The sequence below is a fragment of the Pongo pygmaeus genome, chromosome 10, assembly GCF_028885625.2.
Source record: "Pongo pygmaeus isolate AG05252 chromosome 10, NHGRI_mPonPyg2-v2.0_pri, whole genome shotgun sequence".
In the NCBI taxonomy this organism is placed as follows: Eukaryota; Metazoa; Chordata; class Mammalia; order Primates; family Hominidae; genus Pongo; species Pongo pygmaeus.
The window spans coordinates 131,656,345-131,671,043 of record NC_072383.2 but is presented as its reverse complement, the minus strand read 5'-3'; the positions used below and the strand labels follow the sequence as shown (position 1 = coordinate 131,671,043).

The 14,699-nt window shown below is 51.1% G+C and overlaps 1 protein-coding gene and 1 long non-coding RNA gene across 10 annotated transcripts in view; one reads left to right on the top strand and one right to left on the bottom strand.

Annotated features, from left to right (window-relative positions):
* GOLGA3 (golgin A3) overlaps window positions 1–7,772 on the top strand; it is a 57,915-nt gene extending 50,143 nt beyond the window's left edge. For all 9 annotated transcript variants that reach the window (XM_054444876.2, XM_054444874.2, XM_054444879.2 and 6 more), the window contains 4 exons: window positions 85–207; window positions 1,139–1,303; window positions 2,134–2,297; window positions 3,354–7,772. In XM_054444876.2, the coding sequence (XP_054300851.1) occupies window positions 85–207; window positions 1,139–1,303; window positions 2,134–2,297; window positions 3,354–3,543 (642 nt within the window). In that variant the 3' untranslated portion in view covers window positions 3,544–7,772. The remainder of the gene's footprint in view (window positions 1–84; window positions 208–1,138; window positions 1,304–2,133; window positions 2,298–3,353) is intronic.
* Window positions 7,773–7,774: 2 nt separating this feature from the next.
* LOC134737632 (uncharacterized) lies at window positions 7,775–14,662 on the bottom strand. The gene is made up of 2 exons (XR_010122722.1): window positions 14,311–14,662; window positions 7,775–8,517 (listed from the first exon to the last, which is right to left on the bottom strand). It is a non-coding gene; the product is annotated as an uncharacterized LOC134737632 (long non-coding RNA).
* Window positions 14,663–14,699: the final 37 nt, after the last annotated feature.

Genomic DNA, 14,699 nt, shown 5'->3' with positions numbered 1-14,699 from the left:
AAACCGAAACACAGCTAGAGCCGTTTTCCAGGGCAGTAAAGCCACTTTAATGTTCTTTTGGCCATCTGACTTTCCCCTCTTTAGATGGAAAATCTCAAATGGGAGGTGGATCAGAAAGAAAGAGAAATCCAGTCCTTGAAGCAGCAGCTGGACTTGACGGAGCAGCAGGGCAGGAAGGAACTGGAAGGGCTACAGCAGCTGCTGCAGGTACCTGTGTGAGGCGCTGGGCACAGGCGGGAGCAGCAGGGAGGAAGGAGCTGGAGGGGCTACAGCACCTGCTGCAGGTACCTGTGTGAGGCGCTGGGCACAGGCGGGAGCAGCACTTCCAGGGCAGCCTCTGGTTCCTGTGCTGTGCAGCCTGCGGCCAGGCAGTGCTCCCTGGCAGCTGGCGCCCTCGTCCAGTGGGGCACTCGCAAAGTCACCTGGTCCACGTCATGCGGCAGGACAGAGGCAGGGGCGAAGCCTGGGCCGGCTCCAATCCCTTGGCCACGCTGTGTGTCACAGACCAAGAACGTGATTTCATGGACTCCAGCAAATGGGAGGGTGCATGGGAAAAGTTTGCCAATTTGCGATAAACTTCTCGACAAAGAACTCAGGGTTCGGTCTTGACTGCCCAGGAAAGGAGTGTAATTGCTAAATCCCCCTTGTAAATGAGGGGCTTGAGTCACAGTGAGAATTTATTTATAGACATAGGCCGAGAAGCGTCCATCATCCAGAAATTCAAAACTTGGCCAGGCCTGGTGGCTCACACCTGTAGTCCCAGCACTTGGGCGGTGAGCTGTGGTTGGACCACTGCACTCCAGCCTGGATGACAGAGTGAGACCCTGTGTCTAAAAAAAACAAAAACAAAAATCCAAAAATCTGAAACTTTCTGAGCATCAACATGACAAAGGAAATGATCATTGGAACATTTCAAATTTTTGGATTATGGATACTCAGCTGGTAGTTGTAATGCAAATATTCAAAATTCCAAAATTTGACACACTTCTGGTCCTGAGCATTTTGGACCTGGACTGGCATCATCTAGATGGCGCCGAGGAGGACATACGTGTGCTTAACCTATGAAAATACAAACTCGGATCTTGGAAGGATGTTTAAGATGTGTTAGCTTTTAAAAATCTGACTTCATTTTCCACAGAATGTCAAGTCTGAGTTGGAGATGGCCCAGGAGGATCTGTCCATGACCCAGAAGGATAAATTTATGCTCCAGGCAAAAGTGTCAGAGCTGAAGAACAACATGAAGACCCTGCTCCAGCAGAACCAGCAGCTCAAGCTGGACCTACGCCGTGGCGCGGCCAAGACGGTACTCAGGCCCGCATCCCCCCGGGGTAGCCGATGTGCGCTGTAGATGCTCTTGGACAGGCTGGCAGACGTGTTAGTCATTCAGACATAAATGGATTTGTTTAGCCCACATTGAGCAGCTGCTGTGTAGTCAGTGATAATGGGGTATCCTGCTCAGGTGACAGATGAAATCATTTCATTCTGGTTTCATTCATCCAACAGCATTTTCCTCGTTCCGTGAATTCAAATACCACTTTGTTATAATGTGCTTTGTAAAGCAGATGAGCGGTGGTCTGTGACTCGGCAGTCCCTGCTGTGTGTGAAGGGCTGGGGCCCGGGAGCTGTGCCCAGGTGCCTGGCGTTTTTCTGTGCTCAGTCCACGTCCATGTTTTCCAGGAGGCAGGTGGGAGGGCAGTGCTCAGGTTCAGAGGCCGTTCAGCGTCGTGTGCTTATCAGTGGAAAAAGTTTGAAGTCCTAGAAAAGGGAGCCTAAGTTGGAAAATTTACTTAATTTCTTAAGGAAATTCCACATCAAGGTCTTGAGTCTCTGATGGGAGAAGCGTCTGGGAGAGCTGTAGTCTGCGGCTCGGCCCCATCCTCCCGCAGACCCAGGAGTTAGGTTGTCTCTGCTTTGCTCTGGTTTTGTGCCTTAGGAATAAAGGTGTTTCCTCAGCCAGCTATTCTGGAGCTCCAAGGACTGTCGTGCTGTGCTGCCACGGTGGCCAGGATGGTCCCCTTCCCAGAGGCCCCACGTCCACCAGTTGAGGGAGGCCTGTCTGCCACATGCTGTGCTAGTGAGACTGACCCGAGGGAGGGGACGGTGAGAAAGCTGATCATGTGCTTTTAAAAACAGAGAAAGGAGCCGAAAGGCGAGGCCAGCTCTTCCAACCCTGCCACGCCCATCAAGATCCCGGACTGCCCAGTTCCCGCCTCGCTGCTGGAGGAGCTGCTGAGGCCACCGCCCGCCGTGAGCAAGGAGCCCCTCAAGAACCTGAACAGCTGCCTCCAGCAGCTCAAGTACGACCATATTCCGTGCTGCACTTCAGCTAGTCTTAAAGATTAATGCCCTCTTTAGCTGGGAGGACACTCCTGGTGCCAGTACTCAGTGAGTGCCCAGCAGAGTTTGAGCAGGTTTATATAAGGGTGGGGGACTCGCACACATAGCCTCTGAGGTTTATATAAGGGAGGGGACTTGCACACACAGTCTCTGAGGTTTATATAAAGGTGGGGGAACTCACACAGCCTCTGACGTTTATATAAAGTGGGGGACTCACACACACAGCCTCTGAGGTTTATATAAAGGGGGGGACTCGCATACACAGCCTCTGAGGTTTATATAAAGTGGGAGGGACTCAGCCTCTGAGGTTTATATAAAGGGGGAGGGGGACTCACAGCCTCTGAGGTTTACATAAAGGGGGGGACTCGCACACACAGCCTCTGAGGTTTATATAAGGGAGACACTTGCACACACAGCCTCTGAGGTTTATATAAAGGGGGGGAACTCACACAGCCTCTGAGGTTTTCTTAAAGGGGGGGACTTGCACGCACAGCCTCAGGTTTATATAAAGGGGGAGGGGGACTCACACAGCCTCTGAGGTTTATATAAAGGGGGAGGGGGACTCACAGCCTCTGAGGTTTATATAAAGGTGGGGGGAAACTCGCACACCCAGCCTGTGAACTCATAGGTGGAAACTGCCTGGAGTTCAACTACCCTGATAGGCCCTGAGAAGATGGAAGGCCACACACGGTGCACCTGGCAGCCTGAGGCTGAGCCAAGTGTGTAGGGCGGAGCCAGGCGCCCCGAGGGCAGGTAACGGAGTGGAAGTCGCGTGTGCCAGGCCTCAGTGACAGCTTCCACCCCACCGCCTGGTCAGGACTGATCCTTGAGCCTGTGTCCTCTGCACAGTGTAGAGAACGGTGCCGAGAACAGCTGAGCTTCTGTGGTCTCGGTTGGTTTGTGGATCCCCGAAGGCACCCAGGTCCACTCAGGTGCTAGCGAGTGACGCTGTCCCCAGGTGGCGCGTTCTGCCTGGCACTTGTGTGATCTGGGCCTTCTTTCTTCTTCTGTCCCAGGCAGGAGATGGACAGCCTGCAGCGCCAGATGGAGGAGCACACCATGACGGTGCACGAGTCTCTGTCCTCGTGGACTCCGGTGGAGCCAGCCACTGCCAGCCCTGTGCCCCCTGGGGGTCACGCCGGCCCACGCGGCGACGCACAGAGACACAGTCAGAGCAGGGCTTCCAAAGAAGGTCCGGGAGAGTGACTGCTGCGGACTTGCCTCCGTGTGCCGCTGCCCCAGAATGCTCTCTTATCAATGTTATTTATTTGACTGTGTGGTCGATGTTTTTCTAAGACATGAAATTTAAGTTTTGTTTTGCCTTTAACAAGGAGTAAAATATATAGCAGAATGAGAGCCAAGGATTAGAAAAACATTCGAAGATCACAATTAGCTTTTCCCATGGAATGACCAACTCTTAAAAGCCTAATAGGCTCTCGGCGAGGAGCTCTGAACGTGTCTGAAGGGTTACTTGTAGGACATGTCTTCTGAGCGGCCACCGATGCTGCTGTCGTCTGCGGGTGACGGAGAGGCTGCATAACTGGGAGAAGCTGCGTGACAGGGTCTGCGGCACCGCGCCTGGCCAGGCTGGCTGCAGTTTCTCATTTCCCTGTTCCATTCAGTAAGAGCTTTACTTTTCTGCAGAAATGAAATTTTATTTGTACCTTTGGCTTTTTACTTGTTTTTTTGGATAGCCATCCCACCATAGGATGTGTACATAGATACTGAAGATCATAATCCAGTCTTTTTTTTTTTTTTTTTTTTTTTTTTGAGACAGAGTCTCGCTTTGTTGCCCAGGCTGGAGTGCACACTCTCCGCTCACTGCAAGCTCCGCCTTCCAGGTTCATGCGATTCTCCTGCCTCAGCCTCTGGAGTAGCTGGGATTACACGCTTGCACCACTATGCCAGGCTAATGTTTGTATTTTTAGTAGCGATGGGGTTTCACCATGTTGGCCAGGATGGTCTCAATCTCCTGACCTCAAGTGATCTGCCCATCTCAGCCTCCCAAAGTACTGGGATTACAGGCGTGAGCCACTGCGCCCGGCCTGTAACCCAATCTTTAAGAAGCATATGCTCATATTATTTAAGAAGAACCTACTTATTATTGATTGCCTTTTGAAAATTTGTTGGGAATAATTTACCTGTAGGATTTAGGGATGTCAGTCAGAAAATTCTATTCTAAGAAATATAATTATTTTATTTACCTTCTAAAGCCAAATATTCTTACACAGAAAGGTCCTCTGTTGTTCCGGTTTTACTTTGTTGCTGAGGATCTTTCCTTCCTGCTGGTCTCTTCCTCTCAGGCCACTGGCCCTGTGTGATTCCACCGTGGCTGGCCACCGGGAAGGGGCAGCTTGGACCCTTGGTCAGGCCTGACGGCCATCAGGAGACACAAGGACACTGAGGCCCCGTATCTGATCTGACCTTTGGGGGGCACAGGGAGAGGCCAGAGGGAGAGGAAGGAGGGTGGAGGAGGAGGAGGAGAGTGGGCCAGGGGCTCCCTGCAGCGACTCCTGCGGTTTCCCCTGGAGTCAGCCAGGTGTAGATCGCAGGCGGTAACAAGCCTCACACTTCTGTTCCCCAAGTGAAAATCTTTACCAGTGTCTGTCGGAGCGCCTGTACTCGTGTGTAGGAGCACCTGTACTTGTGCAGTCATCAAGAGAAGTCCTGGATCCTTTGTGGTTACACCAGCATCATGTGGCGAGCAGAGGCGATTTCCGGAAGAGACAGGCAGGCACCGTGAGGAAGGTGGCTGTGGTCTCCCAGGGTGTCTCAGAAACAGATGCCTTATTTAAAATCAGCACTACGTGTGTGAGATCTTCTGTTTCCCACCCCAAATCCTGAAACACTGCAGACACTGGCTGACTGGGAGAGTTGGGGTCTGTAAGTTGTCCCCTAGTTTGCTAAGAAAACCTAAAATAATATTTATTATATGAGTTAGGAGAGAGAGAATGGGTCCGCGTGGCCTCCTTTGCAGATGTACTGGTCTGAAATGAGGTTCTGAGTCACTGGCCAGGCCAGATGTGCTCATGTCCGTGTCTTGTGTCTGTTTTGTGGAGAAAACAGTATGGTGTGTTTTAAGCATTTGTGTTCTGTTGTAATATACTTTTAGAAGGTTAATTGGTAAGGTTAAGGTAGCATTAACCACAAAGATGTTTGGTATTTAAAAAATATTCTCTAGCAAATATTGGAATTTCCAAAATATATATATCATTTGTACAGGGTTAATTTTGAAATAATACTTGAAAATTTCATTATAAATATATCCTACTTTTTATGTTAAGTTGAAGATGTTATTTACTAAATTGTTCTTGTACTATTAGAAAAAAAATGGCAATTTACGTTCTTATTTATTTTGGCTGTACTACCCCTTTGTTTTAATTTTAAAATCAAGAAATCGGGCCGGGCGCGGTGGCTCATGCCTGTAATCCCAGCACTTTGGGAGGCCGAGGCGGGTGGATCACCTGAGGTCAAGAGTTCCAGACCATCCTGGCCAACATGGCAAAATGCCGTCTTTACTAAAAATAAAAAATTAGCTGGGTGTGGTAGTGCGCGCCTATAATCCCAGCTGCTAGGGAGGCTGAGGCAGGAGAATCACTTGAACCCGGGAGGCAAAGCTTGCAGTGAGCCGAGATGGCGCCACTGCACTCCAGCCTGGGCAACAGAGTGAGACTCCATCTCAAAAATAAATAAATAAATGATTTAAAAAAATTTAAAATCGAGAAATCACACATTCAGTGGGGAGCGACTTCTCCTTGCTTATGAAAAGTCCTCGAGTGAGTGATGTTCACCGTGTATTTTTTTTTCTCTTAGGACAAACTAATTCTGAAAATACCGAAGGGAAAGTAGCTCTATGTTTCTCACCCCAGTTTTCCTGAGTGTGCGCCCTCAGGTGCGATGCCTCCCCCAGCGCTCTGTGGCCGCCGGTGCCAGGGCCCCCTCTGGTTTGGCAGGGCCTGGCTGCCTTTGCTCCCTGCAGTGAGTCTTTTGGTGTTTTCATGCACAGCTTGTGCTTCTGGATCTGAGGCCTCTCGTGTTCACGCAGACGCTGCCTTCAGGCTTCCTTCCTTAAGACGACGCTTAAAAGAGGAAGTTGGATTTTTTTTTTTTTTTTTTTTTGAGACAGAGTCTCGCTCTGTCGCCCAGGCTGGAGTGCAGTGGCGTGATCTCTGCTCACTGCAAGCTCCGCTTTCTGGGTTCAAGTGATTCTCCTGCCTCATTCTCTCCAGTAGCTGGGATTACAGGTGCCCGCCACCACGCCAGCCTAATTTTTGTATTTTTAGAGGGGCGGAGTTCCACCATGTTGGCCAGGCTGGTCTTGAACTCTTGACCTCAGATGATCCTGAGCCTCAGCCTTCCAAAGTGCTGGAATTATAGGCGTGAACCACCGCCCCCGGCTGAAGTTGGATTTTTAAATTGCTTTTTTTATTGTTGAGGTTTTTTTCTTATCTCCAAGGGACTCTCCTGGCACTTCTACCTCCCAGAGTTACTTCAGTGCGTAAAGTTTGAATTATTTTGTTCTTGTGGGCAGAAGTGGGAATGATGGAATATCCTCACAGAAAAGGCAGTGAAGTTGGGAGTATTGCTTAGAAAACGGTCACCAGCGCATTATGTGGCGTGTTCATCCCCACGCCGTGTGTCACAGGCTAGGGCGGCGTGTTCATCCCCACGTGTGTCACAGGCTAGGGCACTTCACGATGTCACTACTTGTTTTTCTGATGTTCCAAAAACAATGTAACTTGGTTTTCATGTGTTTTTCCATGGTGTATGTGAGATTGATGCTACAGGTCTTACGGACTCACACCCGTTCCCACTCTTTGCAATATGGATCAGGCAGTGTTTTCGATAGGATGTGAAATGGACTCTCCTCGGGTGGGTCCAGCAGGGGCCCTGCCCACCAGAACACAGTCCGTGCTGTGCTGCGCTGCGGTAGGGAGCTTGCCCTCAACTCTCCTTGGTGTAGGGTTCCCAAAACATAGAGTCCTAGTTCCCTGAGGTCTTTAAAAACAAAAACAGAATGTTGTATGTGAAGATTCTAGGAGGGGAGGGACCAGCAAATCTGAGAGAGAACCGTCCTGGGGCCTCCCTTTGAGGAGCCCTCTGATGTGAGGAGGGACTTGAGTGATGCTGTGGTGTGAGGTGTTCTGAGCTCACTGACCAGAAGGTCCAGGTGAATCTTGTCATACAGTGATCTCAGGCTCTCACAGGATCCTGAGGGAAATGTGTTAGAGGGTCTGGAAAATTCAGTGCTTTTGAGTTATTTGTTTTTATTAAAAATTTCCTCACAAAAGAGAGTCCTCAAGTTGTGGCTGTTCTTGGGAAAGGGGTCACCGTGTCTGACAAAGTGTAACTTTAAAAAGCACGTTGATTTTTTACAAATGTAAGTGTGCTTGGGAATTCCTTAAATTTTGTGCAATAAACTATTTTTTGGTAAAGATTTTCATATTCATTGGAAGCTTCATTTTAATATTTATATTTTGTCATCTGGCAGTAACTTTTTAATCTCATGTTATTACACACTCTGTTCAACACGTGCTTTAGAAGAGAATTCTACTGTCCTGCCAATTTCTGGCAGGAGTGAAGCAAACTTCTGTGGCTTGTGACCACGGCAGACGCGCGGCACCGCCTCCTCCGTCCTTGGCCCACGCTTCGCTTTGCCCGTTGCCATTTGCCAGGAATACAGAAGGAGGGGGAGCAAGCTTCCCGGTGAACCAGGGGAAGGATGGTGACCACTCTGTGCTGCGCCTCCTGAACTGGGTCTCATCATCCAGGTGCTGCCCTCTGCTGGGCCTCCCCGGTGACAGTGGGGTCATGACTCTCAGACCTCAGCAATGTGACTTCTCAGATTCTTGTCTTTTTCATCCGTACTTTGATTTTGGCCATTAAGAGTTAACCAGGTGTAAGCTGGGCATGGTGGCTCACGCCTGTAATCCCAGCACTTTGGGAGGCTGGGGGAGGGGGGGTCACCTGAGGTCAGGAGTTCAAGACCAGCCTGGCCAACATGGTGAAACTCCACCTCTACTAAACAAAAAATTAGCCCAGGCGTGGTGGCGGGTGCCTGTAATCCCCACTAGTCAGGAGGCTGAGGCAGAAGAATCGCTTGAACTCGGCGGGCAGAGGTTGCAGCGAGCCGAGATCACACCACTGCACTCCAGCCTGGGTGACAGAGCGTGACTCCGTCTAAAAAAGAAAAAAATGAGTTAACCCAGTACAGAGTTTTCAGTTAGACGGTTATTAGAGGCCAACATGGTTTAAAAAGTACAGAAAAGGGGCAGGAAGTGGTGGTCGCTGGGCTTGGCCCTGTGGGATTAATGTACTTTTTCCTGTGAGCGTTACCAGCTTCTGTACCCAGAGAATTGCTACACAGATCAGAGTAAAAATTCCCTGACCACCTTCTGTGGTCTTAACTTTCTGAAATATTAAGGATATAATTTTTTTTTTTGTCTATAGTAACCCTTAAGGGGACATGTATGTATCTGAACTTTTTCCTTTTCTCCATGGAGTTGCTACGTGTTTGCAGGCACTGCACTGACAGGTGTATTTTAAGCTGTGTCTGTCTCAGCAGCTCAAAGCTCCACGCTGCATCCTGCTACGGAGCTCAGCAGTGGGTGTCAAGAGTGGTTTTGGCAGAGATGAATGGGTCACTTCTTCCTGGCTTAGAGTGGCGGCAGGTACTGTCAATTTGGGTTGAGTGTAGGACAGAGGACGTATCGCTGATGGGAAGCTCAGGACTTTTTTTTTTTTTTTTTTTGAGACGGAGTCTCACTCTGTCGCCTAGGCTGGAGTGCAGTGGCATGATCTCGGCTCACTGCAAGCTCCGCCTCCCAGGTTCACGCCATTCTCCTGCCTCAGCCTCCTGAGTAGCTGGGACTACAGGCTCCCGCCACCACGCCCAGCTAATTTCTTTTTGTATTTTAGTAGAGAACGGGGTTTCACCGTGTTGGCCAGGATGGTCTCGATCTCCTGACCTCGTCATCTGCTCGCCTCGGTCTCCCAAAGTGCTGGGGTTACAGGCGTGAAGGAGGCTCAGAATTTAAAAATCACCAGGTCACTCGGAAATCTGAGACCTCAGGTAGTATTAGGAAGCAGGCCAGGCGCAGTGGCTCATGCCTGTAATCCCAGCGCTTTGGGAGGCTGCCTTCAAGGTCAGGAATTCGAAACCAGCCTGGCTAACATGGTGAAACCCCATCTCTACTAAAAATACAAAAATTAGCCAGGCGTGGTGATGGGCGCCTGTAATCACAGCTACTCAGAAGCCTGAGGCAGGAGAATCGCTTGAAGCCGGGAGGTGGAGGCTGCCGTGAGTGGAGTTCGTGCCGTTGCAACTCCAGCCTGGGCAACAAAGTTGAGAATCGAGATTAAAAAAAAAAACAGGAAGCAGATGATGGGGGAAACTAAGACGACTATTTACACTCCCGCCGTCTAGCTTGATGGATAAACATGACAGTTGCTGGCAGTGTCCCCAAGCCTCTCCTAGATGACGAGAGCAATTCCCAGCACTTGGTGGCGTCTACAGTCAGGAGCATTTGTTGGAACTTGGCGGCCTCTACACATGCTTCCGTCTGAGGGTGAATGCTGCAGGTTGCGATAAAAAGCATACTTGGGCAGTGGCCTTTCTCCTGGACACAGGGCGATGTTAAAACTGCTGCTGGGCCGCCTCTGCCCATGTTTGCAACGCCCTCTGCTCACCTGTGTGTGGGGGCGTCCTACAGCCCTCCCCCTGGCAGTGCCCTCTTCTCCTGTGTGTGGGGGCATCCTACAGCCCTCCCCCTGGCAGTGCCCACTTGCTGCCGGCGACCTTCGCAGTGTCCACGTCGCTAAGGTCTGACTCCATCTGAAGTGAGGGCTGAAGGTGGCGGAGCCTCTGGGAGGCGTGAAGGCCGATCGTGGGCGCCCGAGGCAGCTGAGGGCTGGCGATGCCTCCGTTACTGATGAGGTGGGAACCTCTAGCCCCAAAGGCAGCATGTCCCTGGCAGCACCTGGGGAGGCAGCTCTGGGAGCACCACCAGGATGCCCATCTCCGTGGCCCTCGGCTCAGGGATTTGCAGGAGATTGCTGGGCTTTTCTACACATCGTCAGGGTTGGATTTCACCTTCACATGAAATAGATATATTTTGAGATGGAGTTTCACTCGTTGCCCAGGCTGGAGTGCAGTGTCTCGATCTCGGCTCACTGCAACCTCTGCCTCCTGGGTTCAAGTGATTCTCCTGCCTCAGCCTCCGGAGTAGCTGGGATTACAGGCTCCTGCCACCACACCCAGCTAATTTTTGTATTTTTAGTAGAGATGGGGTTTCACCATTTTGGTCAGGCTGGTCTCGAACCCCTGACCTCAGGTGATTCACCCGTCTCTGCCTCCCAAAGTGCTGGGATTACAGGCGTGAGCCACCGTGCCCGGCCCACAGTGAAATATTTTTGAGTGTCATGTCTAAGTGCCCTGAAACCCACAGAAGGACAATCTTGTCTCTGCTCACGGAGCCTCCCACAGCACTTCAATTGTTGCAAGATTTCCTTCTGAGCGTTAAATGTGCATTTCTGGAGACTGGATAGATATGTCAAGTGTATCTTCCCAGTGCTTTCAAAAATGCCCCATCTTCACCCAGAAAACAGACCCCGCCACCTGCCTGTCCCTGCAGCTGGTCGTCTGATGGTCACAGCCGCAGCGACCCTGCCGCCCTCATTCCCCTGCATCAGCCCAGGTCCCACCAGGTTCTGGAGCCTGTACGTTTCCACTCAGGGCCGTTATCTCCACCTGAGGGCCTCTGGCGTCCTGCAGTTGCCATCCCTGCCCCTGCATTTCCTCTGCTGAACCACTTGGCCTGGGCTGTTTTCCTGACTAGACCCTACTGTATGTAACATATGGCTGGGTTTCTACAAGTGCTAAATAGCCACTGATAACAGACTTAATGGACACACAGCCTTTAAGGAAATCCAATTAATATTGAAAAAGAAGGGGAAGAAAAAAATTAGCTACTCCCTGCTCATCAAGGGCTTTTCCCAGCACGATGGGAGTAAATCCTCGAGCTGTGAGACTTCAGCTTCCGCTCAGTCCCTGGGGCTCACAGGGCCCCTTTGTGATCTGGGATTCAGCTTCCGCTCAGTCCCTGGGGCTCACACGGCCCCTTTGTGATGTGGGATTCAGCTTCCGCTCAGTCCCTGGGGCTCACACGGCCCCTTTGTGATGTGGGATTCAGCTTCCGCTCAGTCCCTGGGGCTCACACGGCCCCTTTGTGATCTGGGATTCAGCTTCCGCTCAGTCCCTGGGGCTCACACGGCCCCTTTGTGATCTCGGATCAGAAATGAAGTAGAAGTTAAACTACAACTAGGAATAAAATCAGGGCCGGGAGCGGTGGCTCACGCCTGTAATCCCAGCACTTTGGGAGGCCAAGTCTGGCAGATCACAAGGTCAAAAGATCGAGACCATCCTGGCTAACACGGTGAAACCCCATCTCAACTAAAATACAAAAAATTAGTCGGGCGTGGTGGCGGGCACCTGTAGTCCCAGCTACTTGGGAGGCTGAGGCAGGAGAATGGCGTGAACCCGGGAGGCGGAGCTTGCAGTGAGCCGAGATCATGACACTGCACTCCAGCCTGGGCGACAGAGCGAGACTCCGTCTCAAAAGAAAAAAACAATTCAGAATGGCTCTCAGAAAAGGCCGCTGATTCTAATAAGTTTCATTTTGTTCATTCACTGGAAATCCACTTCTACCTGCAGGAGTTTACATCTCAAAGTTTTTCATTTCTACCTAAACAGTAGCTAATATAGGGTTGGCTTCTGAACAGTGGAGTTGTTCTCCATGTTTTCCTGTGATTGTTCCTTTCTCATTTAACTGGGAGTGGATGCATTAGATGGGGGTGAGGGCATGGCCCTATCAGAACCCTGGCTGCTTACCTGGATTCCACAGAAGTCCTGGTGTCAAGGCTGGTGGAGCTGCTGCACCGGAGACCCTCAAGCATGAAAACAGGATTGACCAGGACAGTCTCACAGTGACGAGAACAAAAGTGCCTTCCATCTCCACTAATCTACAGCGTCCACCTGCCCGAGAACAGCTCTCCCGGTCCCACCTTCCGTCCCGCTCTGAGGCGAGCAGGGAGAGAAGACAGGAATGCGCATTGTGGGCGCTCGGGCTCCGTGGCCTCGTCCGTCACTGTCCATCCACTCTCCGCTGCCTTTGCTTAGTCATGTGGCCGCTGGATGTGTTCAGGAGATGGCAGCGTCTCCACTGCCCACTGAGAGCTTCTGTTATTAAGAAGAAGCTCTTAATAACTTAATGGAGAGTGGACGCTGGGTGTCAACAGTTGACTACAGCTGACCGTTTAACAAATCAGCTCTAAAGCCCTTCATGTATGGAGGCTCCGTAACAAGGACTTACGTAATTACCTTTTTATGTATGTATGTATGTACTTGTTTATTCATTTATTTTTGAGACAGGGTCTCTCTCTCCCAAGCTGGAGAGCAATGGCGCAATCTTGGCTCACTGCAGCCTTGACCTCCCAGGCTCAAGTAATCCTCCCTCCTCAAGGCATGTGCCACCACGTTCAGCTAATTTTTTAAATTTTCAGCACAGACAGCGTCTCGCCATATTGCCCAGGCTGGTCTCCACCTCCTGGGCTCAAGCGATCCTCCTGTCTCAGCTTCCCAAAGTGCTGGCATTACAAGCGTGAGCCACCGTGCCCACGCCTTGGGCCTCTTCTAAGGGAAGTATATAAGGCTCTATCCTGTGACCTATCACCTCCACAAGCCCCACATCCTAATACCATCACCTTGGGGGTTAGGGTTTCTTTTTTTTTTGAGACAGTCTCACTCTGTCACCCAGGCTGGAGTGCAGTGGCGCGATCTTGGCTCACTGCAAGCTCCACCTCCCGGGTTCATGCCATTCTCTTGCCTCAGCCTCCCGAGTAGCTGGGACTACAGGCACCTGCCACCATGCCCGGCTAATTTTTTGTATTTTTTAGTAAAGACGGGGTTTCACTGTGTTAGCCGGGATGGTCTCGATCTCCTACCTCGTGATCCGCCCACCTCGGCCTCCCAAAGTGCTGGGATTACAGGCATGAGCCACCACGCCCGGACAAGGGGGGTTAGGGTTTCAACATACGAACGTTGGGGACAGACACTCAGAATACAGCAGAGGTATACGTTTAACTTGAAAGAAACTGCCTCACTATTTTCCAAAGTGGTTAACTCAGTGTTTGCTCTTGCCAGCAAAATTTGATATTGCCAATTTTTAAATTTTAGCCATTCTGGTGGATTTCAAACAGCATCTCATCGTGGTTTGAATTTCCATTTCACCCATCTTCAAATTTACTGACCCTTTCTTCTGTAGTGCCCAACCAACCATTAGTACCATCCAATGATATTTTTTGAGATGGGGTCTTGCTATGTTGGTCAGGCTGGCGTGCAGTGGCTATTCACAGGCGAGATCACGCTCACGGCAGCCTCGAACTCCCGGACTGAAACCACCATCACCCCTCACGCTCCAGAGTTGCTGGGACTACAGACCTGAGCCACCTCGCTCAGATCAATTATGTTTTTAACCAAGGATATCAATTATATTTTTCAGGTCTTTCATTTTCATTTAGTAATATATAAATTAGGCGGGGCGCGGTGGCTCACGCCTGTAATCCCAGCACTTTGGGAGGCCGAGGCTGGTGGATCACTTGACATCAGGAGTTCGAGACCAGTCTGGCCAACATGATGAAACCCCGTCTCTACTAAACATGCAAAAATTAGCCAGGCCTGGTGGTGGGCACCTGTAATCCCAGCTACTTGGGAGGCTGAGGCAGGAGAATCGCTTGAGCCCAGGAGGCGGAAGCTGCAGTGAGCCGAGATCGCGCCGCACTTCAGCTGGCGACAGAGCAAGACACCGCATCAAAAAATAAATAAAAAATCTAAATTACATACAGTAAAATCCTCCTTCCCGTTTTCGAGACAGGGGCTCACTATTAGGTTGGTGCAAAAGTAATTGCGGCTTTTACCATGACTTTCAAAATATTTGCCCAGGCTGGTCTCGAGCTCCCGGGCCCTGGGGATCCTCCCGCCTCGCCTCTCAAGGCGCTGGGACTCCGGACGTAGCCGCCGCGCACGGCAAAATCCACGCTTTCGACTGCGCGTCAGGGCCGCTTGGTGAAGGGGCGGGAAGCTCCGGCGGCCTCCCCAGCGCCGGCCGCCCGTTCTGCGGGTTCGCAGGAAAGTGAGAGGCGCCCCCTCACTCCTGCTCCAGGACGGGACGGCGGCCGCAAACGGTCCTCGGGCTCGGAGCACACGAACCCAGCGGCCGCACGCCCGGCAGCCCACTTCGCTCTCGGAGACGCGCAGCGCCTCACGGACGCCAGGCGCGGGCCGGGAGGTGCAAAGAAGCGCCGCC